The sequence below is a fragment of the Notolepis coatsorum genome (assembly GCF_963971535.1).
Source record: "Notolepis coatsorum genome assembly, chromosome: 16".
NCBI lineage: Eukaryota > Metazoa > Chordata > Actinopteri > Aulopiformes > Paralepididae > Notolepis > Notolepis coatsorum.
The window spans coordinates 13230949-13247694 of NC_140180.1; the positions used below are offsets into that span (position 1 = coordinate 13230949).

Consider the following 16746-nt stretch of genomic DNA (forward strand, 5'->3'; position numbering starts at 1 on the left):
GAGAATCCGTCGGTCTTGCTGAGTTTGTTATTTGAACCGAAGAGAATGGACTCTGTTTTGCCCATGTGTAATGATAGTTTGTTATCAGCGAGCCATATGCAGATTTTGCCTAGTTCCGTGCTGAGGGTTTTTTCAACCTGCAATTTGTTCTTGTCAGAGACCAGCAGGGCTGAGTCGTCCGCAAACAGGAACAAGTTGCAGTCACAGGCTGACGACATGTCATTTGCATAAATTAGGAAGAGTAGCGGTCCTAATATATTATCATTATATATGCTTTACCATCCTGTTCTGTGTTAGCTCCGGTTAGCTCAGAGCGTCCAGTAGTTAGTAGTATATTATCAATACCAGCCATTGGATTACTGTTTTCTAAATTGGGGAGGCTTTTAATCGTCAAGGTAAGAGGATTTTAAGTCATGGTATCCATAAACTTCAATCGGTTCGGATCCTTTGAATGAATGAGAATGTCAACAATCACGACGACACGTTGAAATCACTGACTGCGCTTAGAGAGGAGTGGTTAGGCAAAAAAAACTTCAGAGTATATTTGCTTATAAAACGTAATTGTCTAATTCAATTATTTTTTATTTCTCCACGTGGTGAATACACTGGTCACAACGTGTTTACATGAACGTTTTGGAGTTGTATTTGGAGTGTATTTCGTGACTGTATACAGTGTAAGGGAACGTCAGGCTCCGGATCTCCCCCACTTCCAGTGATGAAGCTCCGGATCTCCCCCACTTCCAGTGATGAAGCTAAGCTACGCTAACGGAGCGACTGTTCCCAAAGCTAAATGCACGCACAGAGACAAAAAAGGTATGTATCTTCTTGTCTAACTCCAGGGAAGATGTTAAATAAGCTAATTTCCCAAAATGTTGGAGTTTTCCTTTAAGATCCAGAACTATTTTATTGCACTGTAAAAAACCGTGATGTCTGCACTTTATGTGCTCATTTCATGTCTATTCTATTCTACAATTTTATTGCAATTGCACTATTGCACTATTTTACTCTGTCTATTCTCTCTTACTCTTTTTATTATTGTCTATTTTTAAAACTGAATCAAACCATAAACAATGTTAGATCCTAATGTGAAAAACTGTGATTTTATATGTTTGCACTTTATGTGCTCATTTTATGCCTGTCTTTTTCTGTTGTGAAGCACTTTGAGCTGCAAACTTTGTATGAAAGGTGCTATAAAACTGCCTCAGCAGTTTTGGGTCATTCAAATGTTTATTCAGAAAACGTGAGTCTACACTGGAACCACAGCTTCTTTGCACCTGTACCCCTATGAAAGATCCACCCATGGCCCGCTAATCAACCAGCGGTGGATGAAGTACACAGTTCCTTTACTTAAGTAAAAGTATAAATACCCAGATAATATAGTACTCTGGTAAAAGTAAAAGTCCCTCATTCAAAATTCTACGTAAGTAAAGTATTCGATATTGAATGTACTTAAGTATCTAAAGTAAAAGTATGCATTATACGTGATGATTTACCTCTAAATGTTATGTTAAAGTGGTATGTGGTCCAGTTATGCTGCTCCGATTAAAGGTTATGTTTAAGTGGTATAGGATGTGGTCCAGTTATGCTGCTCTGATTAAAGGTTACTGTATGTTAAAGTGGTATGTGGTCCAGTTATGCAGCTCTGATTAAAGGTTATATGTTAAAGTGGTATGTGGTCCAGTTATGCAGCTCTGTTTAAAGGTTATATGTTAAAGTGGTATGTGGTCCAGTTGTGCAGCTCTGATTAAAGGTTACGTTAAAGTGGTATGTGATCCAGTTATGCTGCTCTTATTAAAGGTGATGTTAAAGTGGTATGTGGTCCAGTTATGCTGCTCTTATTAACGGTTATGTTAAAGTGGTATGTGGTCCAGTTGTGCAGCTCTGATTAAAGGTTATGTTAAACTGGTATGTGGTCCAGTTGTGCAGCTCTGATTAAAGGTTATGTTAAAGTGGTATGTGGTCCAGTTGTGCAGCTCTGATTAAAGGTTATGTTAAAGTGGTATATGCTCCAGTTGTGCTGCTCTGATTATGTCCTCTTGAAGTTGGCAGGCTTCAGATTTGATAAAACATTATCTTCATAAATCCTTTTCTTCAAAGTAATTAGTAACTGATGGCGTCAGATAAATGTAGTGAAGTAAAAAGTACAATATTTCCTTTGAAATGTAGTGGGGTAAAAGTACAAAGTTCCCAAAAATGTAAATACTCAAGTGAAGTACAAGTACCTCAAAATGCTACTTAAGTGCAGTACTTAAGCGCCTTGGGTTTCCCGAAAGGCGCTGTATAAATCTAAGAAATTATTATTATTAGTACTCGACTAAAATACTTCAGATTGTCGGTACACCTGAACTAAACATTTACTTGGTGTCGTTTGCTGACCTGTAATGACGTTAGCATTTGTTCAATCTAATATATTCTAATATATCACTGCAATAACCTTTTCAATGCTAACAGGTATTAAGGACAGACTGTTTGCCAATTAGCTGCATCCTGCAGTTTCCCCCGTCCGGATGTGCCACGTGTATCTACTATGAACACACAGGCCCTGATCCAGGACCATTACACAGGTCCACTTACACATCCTATTCATTAATAGCCAGAAAAGCAAAAACTGATTCTAGATCAGCGCTCCTGAGAAACCTTTCAGCTGAATTTCAGAGCGAGTCCCATGGGGACCCAGAGGACAAATGCCACGCCATTCAGAAGCCACTAATCTTGGCCGGGGACGCTCCACAAAGCCCCCCTACCTTGGTTCTTTACAAGGCTTGCTCTGCGGATGCCCATGTGAACCAGGCAGGCCAAAGATCCCTTTGACTCCCCCCCCCAAAGTAGCTCCGTCTCCACCCCTAGTCTCAGCCAGCCCCCCCCCCCCCCCTGGCATTATAATTAATAGGACTTACCAGCAGATTTGAGTCCTGTTAGCCTTTGATTTGAGATGGCCATTAGCATCCATTAATTTAGCCTCTGGCGTTTCATCGCAGGGCTCTAAAAAGAGGTATTAGGGAGGTTGGCGTTATTGTAAGGGCTCGGGGTGTGAGGCTGAATTAAAATGTGATTATTGTTCCACCGCTTGGAGCCGGCTAACGGGTGTTAAGCCCTCTCAAGAGTGAAGGGGTGACTCCTCTCTTTAACCGGTCATTAAAAAGGCACAGAGAATGGATATTAAAACAGGAAATAACGGCCATTTTTCACATCTAATCTCCGTCTTAAATGGACATGAAAAGGACATAAAGAAAATTTTATTTTACCATCCATTTACAATGCAATTTAAAAGTGATGTTACAGCAAACCATCCCATAATATCAAGCAGCTTGGTATAAGTCAGTTTGTCTGTCTATTTGACGTCTATCCCAAAAATGTCAACAAGACATTTTTAAATGTTTTGTTTGCCATGATAGAGATGTGCAATTGGCCAACATGATAGATAATGGTGTTGCAATGCATCACAACAAATATCATACCAATCAGCTGCTATAATCCAAAGGTCAAAATGTCCAACTTCAAAAAGCTATAGCTCAACATTTATTGTCAACATTTTGTGTCATTCAGTCACATGTTGGCACCAGGGGTGCGTTGCTCATGGGACGAGGTTGCACGCCGTGCAACCAGCTCTGTGAGCAGAAGCACGTGCATGCACATGCACGGATGTGCACGCGCGTGCACACAGGAATGCGCTGCACTCGACTGATGCGCCAACTCGCTAAGTACCCACCTGGCTACTTTGCATAACAATAACGCAGGTTGTCAGGTGTGTTCATATACGTTCTCAGATACATTTACACAAAACTTGTGAATGAAATGTGTTACATTCCATTCGTAGAGGCAATTAGGCATTGTCTTTAGTCTGTGCGTATGCGAGGTAACATCTATGCACATGCGCGGGAGGGCGCGTGCACATGGCGTCATTAAAACACTGTGCAACCAGCTTTGAAATCAGCAACGCACCACTGGTTGGCACTATTTGCAACAATGACGGCTATTGCTGTGTCAATGTCTCACACCAAATGTCACACCAGTTGGCCAACTTGTAGCACTACAATCAAAGGTTAAGATGTACAACTTAAAAAAAATAAAACATTACTTGGACCCCGTACGTCTGACTGACACAACACTTTATATACATGTACAATGCCTAGTCTATAACACTTTTCCACTAGATAATTGCATAGACCCGAAAAAGGTGTTCCATAAGGATCAATCTTGGGACCTTTACTATTTATCTATATTTATCAATTACCTTCTTTGCTCTAATTGTAACATTCAATTATATGCTGATGAGAATGTAATTTGTACACCCCAGTCACAGGTAGGCCTATCTCATATTAAAGTCTGGGTAAAGCAAATTCAGAGATTTGTTTCTAAACACATTATACATGTTAGAAAATAGTTGCTGCAAACATGTGAAAAGTCTGAACTATGTGGTACTGAATTGTGGAGTTAGACCGTTAAACAGTTCCTAATTTTTTTTTCATTCGTTTTTGGGCGGAGCCTGAAATCATGGCTCGATGACAGACTGGAGCCAACATTAGCATAACCCCTCCCCTAACCATATATACAAACTAGATTATTTTAGCATAAACCCTCCCCTAACACTATATAAAACTAGATTATATTAGCATAACCCCTCCCCTAACACTATATACAAACTAGATTATGTAAGGGATAATGTATAGCTACGAGGTCATTGTCGCAAAATAATTGACCGACACGTAGTTTAAAATACCGAGCCGCTTCGGCGAGGTGTTTTAAACGTCAGTGAAGGTCAATTATTTTGCGACAATGACCGAGTAAAGCTATACACATTATCCCGCTTATTACATGGCTAACTTACTAACAATATACCTAATTCATTTGACAAATCGCAGTTGTTCTGTGGCTCTGTCAGCCCAAATAAAGTGATTATTATTATCGCGGGCAGCCTCGTTCTGGCTCCGCTGTGTTCTGGCTCCGCTCGTCGCTCCGCCCCCTGTCATCGCCGGCAGCAGAACACCGCACTGAAACAGTGTGTGTCAGTCAGTGGGCTTGATTGCGAACAGCTGCGCACAGCGGTCATTATTGAAAAAACAGCGGTCATTATTGAAAAATAATGACCGCTGTCGGGGGGCTATTGACCAATCACAAGCAAGCATTTCGGCGAATGTGAAAACGCCATGTAATAAATTATCATAACCCCTCCCCTAACACTATATACAAACTCGATTATATTAGCATAACCCCTCCCCTAAGACTACCCAAACTAGGATCATTAGCATAACCCCTCCCCTAACACTATATACAAACTAGAGCTCGTTAGCATAACCCCTCCTGCAACACTATATAAAAACTAGAGCTAATTAGCATAAACCCTCCCCTAACATGATATAAAAACTAGAGCTCATTAGCATGGTTCTCCCAGAGTTGATAGTAGCTCAAAGTGTAACATAGCAAAGCTAATGCTAACTGTTTCATGTGTGCGAATGGAAAATGCTAAAATAATCAACTCTGTACTATGGGAGACATGGTTAAATTAATACACAGATTTGGGTGGTCTAACCTATATAGTTAGTCAAGCTTTCTAACCAAGTAGGGTCCATTTGATAGTTGATTTGGGAGTTTATAGCAACACATTTTAGTCATTGAATGGAAAATAAAATGGCACTTGAGCTGAAAGGGAGCTGCCGACCGCATGCTCACAATCCTGAGACATGGTCCGAGGAGCCAGATGAGCTGCTTCTGAGCCGCGGTGTTTCTGTGGTAAGACCAACTCGGAACACGTTTATTTTCACTTTTAAGTTTAAACATTCACTTCATCTGGATTTCAACATGGTTCAACGTTGGCTCTCTGCTAATAAATGATAACTTTGCTCATCAGGAACGGGCAAAGTCTTAGCCTTTGCGACAATCTGTATAATATTACTGTATGCATTGTAATTGGTAGTTCTCCACTTTTAACTTGTTAATCTGATAAAATATTTGTGTCTGTGGATAGATTCAGAACTGTTAAAAAATAAAATTCAACCTATAGGTGTCCTTTATTGGTCTATTAAAAACTTTACTATTGAGACATTTTTTATGCCTATTTTGGACTATGATGATTACCGAAAACAAAAACACAACTTTTGCCTCTAAATACTTACTTAGTACTTAGCCTGTGTAGATTAATTTGTTCTGGGATGTCCTCTCTGATGGAGAGGCGCAGCACACACTGGTATTTGTTCATCTTTAAGGTCCTTATTGGTAAGCTATACCTCCTTATACTACATCATTATTGGACTGGAATTTTGGTACCTATGGAACCTGTTCTAGTGATTGGCTGGTCCTTAAGGTTTGCTCTGAACAGGGTAAATCCGCATTTTGCTATAATAACACCAACACCAGTAAAACCAAGGAGCTGGTGGTGGACTTCCGGAGGGGCAAGAAGAGGCCCGCCCCCCGATTCCCATCACCATCCGAGGGGAGGAGGTGAATGAATGAATGAATGAAAACTTTATTTAACAGATTGCAGAATGGGTACAATACAGTACGGCTCAATACATACAATTGTTAAGGGGATGCAGACCTGAGAAAGACGTTTGTCTTGTTTCCATCAGGGTCCCCCATTTTCAATTCATATAGACATTTATGACATACACAACATACATGACATTTATGGCATAGGGACATATAGGTATTTAGTACTGATACATTTGTGACATAAGCGGTATTCAAATATACAGTACTGTTACCCCTAGATCCTGACAGAGTATATACATATGATGGGGAGGGGACTGTACATTAGGAGGGGGTGGGTGGGTGGGAGGGAAATATACATACGGCGGGGAGGGAATATATACATGCGGTGGGGAGGAGACTGTCTATTAGGAGGTGGTGGGGGTTTTGGGCATTTACGGTGGCCAGTTTCGAATTGCAGCCTCCCGTAGGTGCTCTTTAAGAGCGGTTTTGAATGTGGGCAGGGATTCACATTCCTTTACAGCTTTGGGTAGGGCGTTCCACATTGTTGTGGCATAATTGCGAAACGTGTTTAGTCCCTTGTTTGAGCCGAATCTGGGTTCAACATGATTTGTTGAGCTTCCTCTGGTGTAGTGGTTGTGGTATTCACTGACCTTTGGGAAGTATTTTGACATGTACATGGGCACCCCGGTCGTATAGTGTATCTTGTAGACCAGGCCCATTGCAAGTTGCTGTACTCTGTCGTCTACTCTAAGCCATCCTAGGTTGTCAAAGTGGGCAGGGGTGAGGTGGGTTCTGGGGTTCAGGTCAAGTAGTAGTCTGACCAGTTTGTTTTGTGATGTTTGTAATTTTGTTTTAAGCGCCTTTGAGGTGCTTTGGTACCATGAGGTGCACGCATAGTCATAGTACCCTTGAATGAGTGCTCCTGCCAGAGTCTTCAGGGTATTCTTGTTTACCAGAGAGGAGATCCGGTACAAGAATCTAGTTCGTTGGTTGCCTTTTTTTATTACATTGGATGCCATTTTGTCACAGGAAAGATTTGCCTCTAGGATGGAACCCAGGTAGGTAATTTCGTCTTTCCTTGTGACAATATTGTCACCCACTGTAACTGAGAATCCGTCGGTCTTGCTGAGTTTGTTATTTGAGCCGAAGAGAATGGACTCTGTTTTGCCCATGTGTAATGATAGTTTGTTATCAGCGAGCCATATGCAGATTTTGCCTAGTTCCGTGCTGAGGGTTTTTTCAACCTGCAATTTGTTCTTGTCAGAGACCAGCAGGGCTGAGTCGTCCGCAAACAGGAACAAGTTGCAGTCACAAGCTGACGACATGTCATTTGCATAAATTAGGAAGAGTAGCGGTCCTAGTATGCTTCCTTGTGGAACACCACAGCTCACTGGTGGAGGTGGTGGACTCATATAAGTTCCTTGGGGTACACCTGAACAATAAACTGGACTGGTCTGACAACACAGAGGCCCTCTACAGGAAGGGACAGAGCAGGCCGTTCTTCCTCAGGAGACTCGGGGTCATTCAATGTTTGCAATAGACTGCTGCAGTCATTCTACCAGTCTGTATAGGCCAGCGTCCTCTTCTACGCTGTGGCATGCTGGGGGGGGGGGGGGGGGGGCTACATCAACTCGAGGGACACCAACAAACTGAACAAGCTGGTGAGGAAGGCTAGCTCTGTGGTGGCAGTCGAGCTGGTCAGACTAGAGGTGGTGGCAGAGAGGGGGATGAGAAGGAAGCTGGCTGCTATCCTGGAGAACCCCTCCCACCCCCTCAATGATGAGCTAGTCAAGATGAGAAGCACGTTCAGTCACAGACTCATACCCCCCCCCCTATTTTTACTTCTCCACTGTACTATAATTTTGTGACCTGTATGTCTTCTACCTGTACCTCCCCTCCCCCCTCCCCATGCTGCTATGATGCCTGAATTTCACCAAGGGGATCAATAAAGGAATATCTTATCTTATAATGCCTCCAAAGCTCATGGAATGAACTCCAACTGTCCTTAAAGCTTGAGATTTTCCCCTTTTGCAGAGTTTAAAACCTTGACCTCCAACCTTTGTCGATCAAGTTGTACGCGTTTTAATCGATTTGTTATTCTTACCCTTTTGCCTCGTCTTGTTGTCTTATTGTTATGATTTCTTATGCTTTTTCTTTTTGCTCATTTCTGTATGTACACTCGACATGACTGCAAATTAGGGAAACCTCAGTCGGCTTTTGTGTTTAAATAAAGGTTTGAGGGAGCGGCTGGGTGGCGTAGCGGAGATTGCGCTCGTCACCAATGCAAGAGACTCCGGTCTCGACTCCCAGAGTCAGCATTGCCTCCGGCTTGGGCCAGTCGTCATACTATCTCAATTGGCAGAGGTAGCAGGTGGAAAGTCGATGGGTGGGGATTGGACGTTGTGGACAGCGACTCCTACAGGTCGGTTGGGTTACGCCTGTACAGCAGAGACAGGAAGTATCGGGGGCAGCGTGAGCCTCCCACGCGTTACACCTCGCCACTGAGAGTCCGCGCTGTCTGGTGAAAAGATGCGACAGGCTGCCTCCTCGTGTACCGGAGGGGACACGTGATGCAAGGCTTCTATCCTCACTACAGCCGACCAGTGGGAGGCATAGTCTAGCAACGTTCAAGACAGCGGAGGGGATAATTGGCAATATGAAATCTGGATGGGAGAAAAATAGAAAAATAAGGAGAAAAAGTGGATACAAAATAAAAATAAAGGTTTGAAATAATTTGCCTTTTCTTTTCAGCTCATCTGTAGAGTTCACACTTACAATAGATAATGGTCTTTATTCTGAAGGTAAATTCCACTCAACTGTTACCAAATTGTTGCCATGAGTAGTCATTTGTTTTTCTACTGTAGAGAATGCTGCCCTCTAGTGGCTCCACTGGGAACTGATAAAAACGACCATCTCATGATAGAGACCATATAGGCAGGGAATCCTCTCATCTCTTTCCGTCTAGCCTTCTCCCCCTCATTCGTTCTCACATCCTCAGTCTATCCGACATGAGCTCACCTTCCGTTGTCTTTCTGTCTCCGACATGCACCTTTCTCTCTCCCTCGTTCTCTCTGCCACACACACACACACACGTCACACGTACATTTCTTTCTTTCTCGCTCTCTCACTCCATACCCCCCTCTTCCTATGCTAGGAGCTGCTCCAGGTGGCTGTGAAACACCCTGGGAACCCAGTGACAAGACAGCAGAGGTGGTGACCTGTGGTTAGCCAGGACACACACACACACACAAACCTGCACACACCCAAACACACGTTCACACACACACAAACATGCATGTATGCATGCATATTACCGTCTCCGACTGCTGCAATAAGAACACAAACAGATCCACACAAAGACATGCATGTGTGTGCACGCATGTAAACAGTTACGAACACATAGCCAGACACACATTTACAAACACACACAAACATTTAATGTGCAGAAAACGCATACACACACACGAATGGAAACACTCACTCACTCACTCACACACACACTCGGTGTCAGTGGGGTGTGACCTGCAGTTAGCCAGCGGACCTGCCATGACAGCCAGGTATTGTCTCAGCTTGTCAAACAAACTACTGACACACTGATCCTTTTACATCCGTCCAGCTCGCGTCTTTGCTCACCCCCCCCCACACACACACACAGGACCCTTACAATTATACACATGCACACACACACAGGCAGGCAGTGGTGGAAAGTAGGCAAGTTGAACCCTTTCACTACCACACTAGACACGTCTGTAGTGTGGTAGTGAAAGGGTTAACCTTCTGTAGTGTGGTAGTGAAAGGGTTACTCCTTTGTCGTGTGCCAGTGAAAGGGTTATTAACCTTCTGTATTGTCGCAGTGAAAGGGTTAACCATTTGGTAGTGAAAGGGTTAAGTCAAGTACTGTACTTCAGTAAAGTTTTGAGGTACTTGCACAAAATACTTGAGTATTTTCATTTTAGGGAACTTTGTACTTTTCAAAGGAAAGTGTTTTTTTTACTCTGAACACATCAGTTACTAGTTACTTTGAAGCAAAACATTGTAAAATCTCATTTGAAGCCTACCAACTCCCCCCCCCTACCCAACCCCCCCCAATGTACAGCCCCACCCCACGTACCCAACCTCCCCCAATGCACAGTTTCTATGTCAAATGTATATACACTCTTTTTCTGGATTTTTTTAGTATCACAAACAGTACTGTATTTGAAAATCTGGTATGTCATAAATGTATAGATGTAGCAGTACTGTCTATCTGTATGTCGTGTGTGTCATATGATGAATTGAAAATGGGGGACCCTGATGGAAACAAGACGAAAGTCTTTCTCAGGTCTGCATCCTCTTAACAATTGTATGTATTGAGCTGTACTGTACCCATTCTGCAATCTGTTAATAAACTTTTCAATTCAATTCAATTCAAGAGGACGTAATCGGATCAGCATAACTTGACCGCATACCACTTTAACAACCTTTAATCAGAGCATCATAACTGGACCACATACCACTTTAACATAACCTTTAATCAGAGCAGCATAACTGGACCACATACCACTTTAACATAACCTTTAATCAGAGCAGCATAACTGGACCACTTACCACTTTAACATAACCTTTAATCAGAGCAGCATAACTGGACCACATACCACTTTAACATAACATTTAATCAGAGCAACATAACTGGACCACATACAACTTTAACATGACCTTTAGACTAGAGGTCAATGGATTGAATGTTCCCAAGAACTGGAATACACAAACATGTAGAATGCATACTTTTACTTTAGATTCTTAAGTACATTCAATATAAGAAAAAAAACATCTGTTTACTTTGAATGGAAGACTTTTACCAGAGTACTATATTATCTGGGTATTTCTACTTTTAGTAAAGTAAAGGAACTGTGTACTTCTTCCACCACTGCATACAGGACACCTATAATCTCTCCATCTCACAATCACACAGATACACATGTGCGCGTTACGGCTGGGCGATATGGCCTCTAAATTATATTGCAATATTTTTTGGCTATATCACGATGGATACATACACGATATATAGCGCGATATTTTGACATATCCTCTAAAGCACTTAAAAATGCTTGATTTAACCCTTTGATGCATAGTCACGCCAACATGATGATTATAATAGTCCCTGCAACATATGTCTACATTAAACCATGAAGATGCTTTATATTTACTTTTTAATTGCATGAAACATTATGAAGTATTCTCTTATGCCGCTTTTCCACCGTCTGCATGGTACCGACTCGACTCGACCCGACTCGACATGGTAAGTTGGGCGAGTGTGTGTGACTTTTTTTTTTCTGTGTCCGAGAGAGGGAGAGGAGAGGAAGAGGGAGAGGAAAGGAAGAGGGAGAGGAAAGCGCTAAAGCAAGTCTCATCTCAGCCGCGGCGGCTTAGAAAGTGACGTGACGGGGCGCCTGGGTGGCGCACCACGTACAGCACTGCGGTGCAACACGGCCGTCCCGGGTTCGACTCCCGGACCCGGCGTCCTTTGCCGAATATCTTCCCCCGTCTATCCTCCCATACTTCCTGTCTCTCTCTACCGGACTGCCAGGAAAAAAACAATAAAAATATAGACGAAAAACATAGAAAAAAAAAATAAAAAAAATATGACGTGACAACATATACTCGATGTTCACAATATAGTAATTTACTACATCTCATGTAGAACAAGCTGCGATACATAGAGTATACTCTATATATCGCCACGCCCTACACAACACACTTACAACCAGACACACACATGCGCACGCACACAGGATACCAAACAACCACACACACAGGACACCTACAATATATGGCTCAGAATAGGTGGTGTCTTTCACCTCTCCAATGACGAAGGTTATCCTATAACCCTAGTTATATGAGTACTAGCGAGCGCTCTGCTCTTAGTGGGTGACCGGGGAATATCCCACTAAGAGCAGAGCGCAGAGCTAGCACGAAATATAACAAGGACTGTTGGCCGTCCCATGGAGTTCAGAGTTTGGTTCAGGTACCAACCATGGGATGCATATATGCACCATCTGAACGATGTCCATCAGTGAAATTAGGCTCGAGTTCAGTGTGGAGAAACATTGGCCAAGTGGTTGGAGAGACTAACCCATTACCGGAGCGTTGTGTGTTCGATCTCGGGATGCACCAATCCGATATTGATATCGGCCACCGATATGACTAAAGTAGCTGGATCGGGTATCAGTAAAAAAATTAAAAATTAAATCTGATTTTTATTTATTTATAATAAATAAAAAATAACAAGTATATTTATATCTATGTGTTAATTTGTTACATTTTGTTTCACCAAGTTAGGAAAGTAATGTTTTAAGTCAAGCCTGATGTTGCCTTGCACAAAAGAATGATCCCAGTATCTTCCACACAGTGAGGCTGAGGCATACAGTTTATTAATTTGAACAATGGGTATCGAATCGGTACTCGGTATCGGCCGATACCCAAGCCCAGGTATCGGATCGGTGCATCCCTAGTTCGATCCCCCCACCAAGTGAAGCGTCGCCATCTGGTGGCGAGTGAGTGAGTGGCATGCGTTTAGTAAGGAGTGACCCCAGCGTGCTTCAGCCACAGCTTTCCTTCAGTGCAGGGGACGAGGTGGACCTGGACCTGTATGTTGGACACCGTTTGACGAAGGATGTTACTTACCCTTGGCCGCCAGAGTTGTACCCTTCCTGCTGACTTGTACAGAACTTGTAAGTCGCTTTGGATACATTTTCGCTGACGCTTTTATCCAAAGTGACTTACAAGTTCTGTGCTACAGACTTGAGTGCATATTAGTATAGTAGGTAATAATATAGGCAAGGTAGATTCCTTACAGAGTAAATTTCGCAGAGTAAACTTTACTCAAACTGAGTAAAATTACTGTGTGTAGTAGCAGAGTACATAATAGTAATAATAGTGCATCGTTTTTTTTTCATTTCAGATATTGATTGAAGAAGTGCGTTTTTCCGTCGATGACGGAAAATTGGGACTGTGGTCAGAAGTTCGTTCCACCATTGTAGAGCAAGGGCCGAGAATAGGTGGCTTCTCTTTGATGACCCCCCCCCCCCCCCCCCCCAGAGCGAGGATAGGAGCGGGTCTGAGGCGGCCAGAAGATGCAGAGCGTAGGGATCTTGAGGGTGTGTAGTTAAGAGACCATTGACCGGAGGTAGGCTGGAGCAGTTTCCTTCGCTGGATGATATGCCAGGTTCGAGGACCTTGAAGCGGATTCGTGTGGCAATGGGGAGCCAGTGCAGGTAGGGTAACATGGGCCGACTTTGGTAGGTTGGAGACCAGGCGGCTCGCTGCGTTCCCGAGAGAGAAGCCGGCTATTTTTATTTTATTTTTTAAACCTAACCTTCACTATCATACACTTTGCTACTAAATAAACCTCCTCGCCTATATTACTACCTACTATGCTAATATGTCTCTACTACTATGCACTCACTGCAGCACCCAAGATCAACACCGTTGATGAACATCGTTACTTAGCTGTCAGAGTTGTACCGTTCCTGCTGACCTGTTGTACAGAACCTGTAAGTCGCTTTGAACAAAAGCATCAGCTAAATGACAAAATGTAAACAATTTAATATTCAGTTAATTATAGGAAAACAAGCAAGGAAACAAAACCATACCGTCATCCAACAAACAAAGCAAAGCCCCCCCAAAAAAAAGTTACAAAAGAAAATAGTTTAAATGTAAAGGAGCTAAGAAAACGGAAGACTATACAACATGTAAAAGCAACCGTACTCTCTCATACATAGTACTGAAATACTGGTCAAAGTGCTAGTGCATAAAGAGAAGTTCACAAACACTAAAAAGTGCTTTTGGTTACTTGAATGTCACGAAAATATCCATTGACCTGTTCCAAAAAAAAAAAAAAAAAAAAAAAAGAAAAAGCCAAATAAACGGGAATATATTTCACGTAATCTAAAAAGTAACAAAATACGACAAAAGTTAACCATTCGACCAGACCAGGTGCGTTTAGGTGAGAATTATCTGGCTGGAGTAGTTTGGAGTACTTGCGGGCAGTATTGAAGATTTGGTTTCAATACAATTTGTATTCATGTGATTAAAACCTTTAGGCAGCCTACAGCTGCTGTTAAAACAGGTGATAGGGGGGGACGAGACAAGGATGTCCTCTGTCCCCCATCTTGTTTGCTTCGTCTATTGGGCCGCTTGCCCAAGCAGTTAAGATAGTCTCCTCTTATAAAAATCTATATGCATTAAAAAAGAAAATGTCTTTCCTTATGCAGATATTATTTTGTATATTTAAGATATTTACTCTACAGTTCCTCATGCTTTCACTAGACGTTATTTATAGCGTGTCTCGCGTCTTTGCATGTGTCTCTAGTTGGCTTAGCACCGCATTACAGAATCTCAGAGCTAAAAACTTTTGGCAACAACGCCAACGAGCCTAATTGAAAATCGGTTATCGAATTGAATACAAATAAAAATCTGGACTTTGTGAAACAAATCGAAATAGGGCAATCAAGTGCAGATGACCCTACACATCAACAGGGTAAACAGTATAGCGATTTATTACAAATTATGAACAATTTCCACTGAACGCGTGAGCTCCACTGTGGAGGGTGCAGCTGCGTACCTGCAAACCAGTCGGCTCTAAATAGGATTCACGCTGCGCCCACGGCAACGTCACCCCTCTATGCTGCCGCCGACGCCCTCCGTGATCCAAAGATTAGATTTGAGTCCAGAGTTGGGTGTTCAGTGTTTGCAACTAGGTGCTCTCCTAGCACTGTAGGTGCCACACTGTATTTCAGGCACTAAAAAAGGCAGAGGGGTGAATGACGGGGGGGGGAAGCATTATCCAGTCTGGGTTATGTGTTCCCTTAGCAGGATCCAGCATACAGTAGGAGGTGATTTGTTCAGTACATTTTCCAGTCCAGTGTCCAGTGGAAGACCTGATTATCTGGGCGCCGCCATGTTGGACACTTACGGACAGCCGGGTGGGTTGTGTGGAGCAGATGATATTCAACCCATCTCTCTACAACCTGGCTACATTAGGGTTTGATTGATTGATTGATTGCAGAATCAATGGGTACAATACAGTACGGTGAGTGTAGACTCCGATGTACAGTAGCAGGGTCACACTTAAACCCCTAAATCGAGACAACTGTGACAATTTGGATGGACGCTTACTCGCTTAAGACAGTCATCTCTACGTGGCCGTCACTTCTAAAAAAAAAAATTCAATTTGTTTTTTAAAATAAATAAAAATTCCTTCCATGCAGCAGTGGCACTCGAAAGACACCTTGAAGTTGTACAAATCCACTCAACCTTCAAAAAAAAAAAAAAAAATGTCAACAGTTTTAAATGGTTACTGACTGTATACTTCATGCTGCTTTACTGTCTCCGTTGTTGTCGGCCGCTAACTGGCAGGAAGGAGAATAATAACCGTCCCTGCGGATCCTAGCGAGAGCCACGGCTCTGGATGCTAGCAGTTAGCGGACAATGGAGACGGTAAAGCAGGGCAGAGTACTAAAAGTGTCTTTCGAGTGTCGCTGCTGCGAGGAGGGAGCGCGGGAAAGACAGCCGATGAGATTAGGGCTCAGCAGGCCCTCCAAAACACAACCCACGGCCGCATAGAGACAACTATGTAAGCGTCCATCCAAATGGTCAATTAGTGGCACAGTTGTCTCGATTAGGGGCTGGGTCCCACTGGTAGTATCTCAGGCACTATGGTAGGTAAGCCGTATGGCAGGGTCATACTGCTAGTATCTCAGGCACTATGGTAGTAGCGGTGGGATAAATATTTTCCAGTATGATTTTACAGCGGCCTGAAAATGCCATCTCAGGCACTACAGTATGTAGGTGTGAAATAAGACCACTATTACACAATCTGCCCTTCTCTTTACACGTCTATAGACACAGCATATGGTATAGAGAGGGTATCCAGTCTGGGTGCAGTGGGGTCATTGTAAGCCACTGTGGCCGGGTGGTGGATGCTGGGGCAAGAGTCTTTGCGTCAATGGAGTCATCGGGGTGCCCTCTCAGGCACTATGGCTGGTGGGCAGGAGTCTTTGTGTCAATGGGGTCATCGTGGACTATTGACTATGGCTGGGAGGTGGATGGTGGGGCAGGAGTCTTTGTGTCGGAGTTTAAACATGAGCTCTTCTTTCTCCTGGCCGAGCTTCTGGTTCACGGACGTCTGCCTCTCCAGGGTCCTCTGTGTCTCCTGCTGCTCCTTGGAGAGCTGCCTGGAAAACGGAAACAAACGATACACAACTTTTTAAGCCACGGTTGGGCCCCCGACGTGCCGGCTGCCTGGAGCCCTCCGATCCTAAAGCTTAAAGTGATGAT

At 43.1% G+C, this 16746-nt stretch overlaps 1 protein-coding gene across 1 annotated transcript in view; it reads right to left on the reverse strand.

Moving 5' to 3' along the window:
• Positions 1 to 14330: 14330 nt before the first annotated feature.
• ccdc69 (coiled-coil domain containing 69) overlaps positions 14331 to 16746 on the reverse strand; it is a 72307-nt gene continuing 69891 nt past the window's right edge. Inside the window, exon 9 of the mRNA XM_084331697.1 lies at positions 14331 to 16643. Within this exon, the coding sequence (XP_084187823.1) occupies positions 16481 to 16643 (163 nt within the window). The 3' untranslated portion in view covers positions 14331 to 16480. The remainder of the gene's footprint in view (positions 16644 to 16746) is intronic.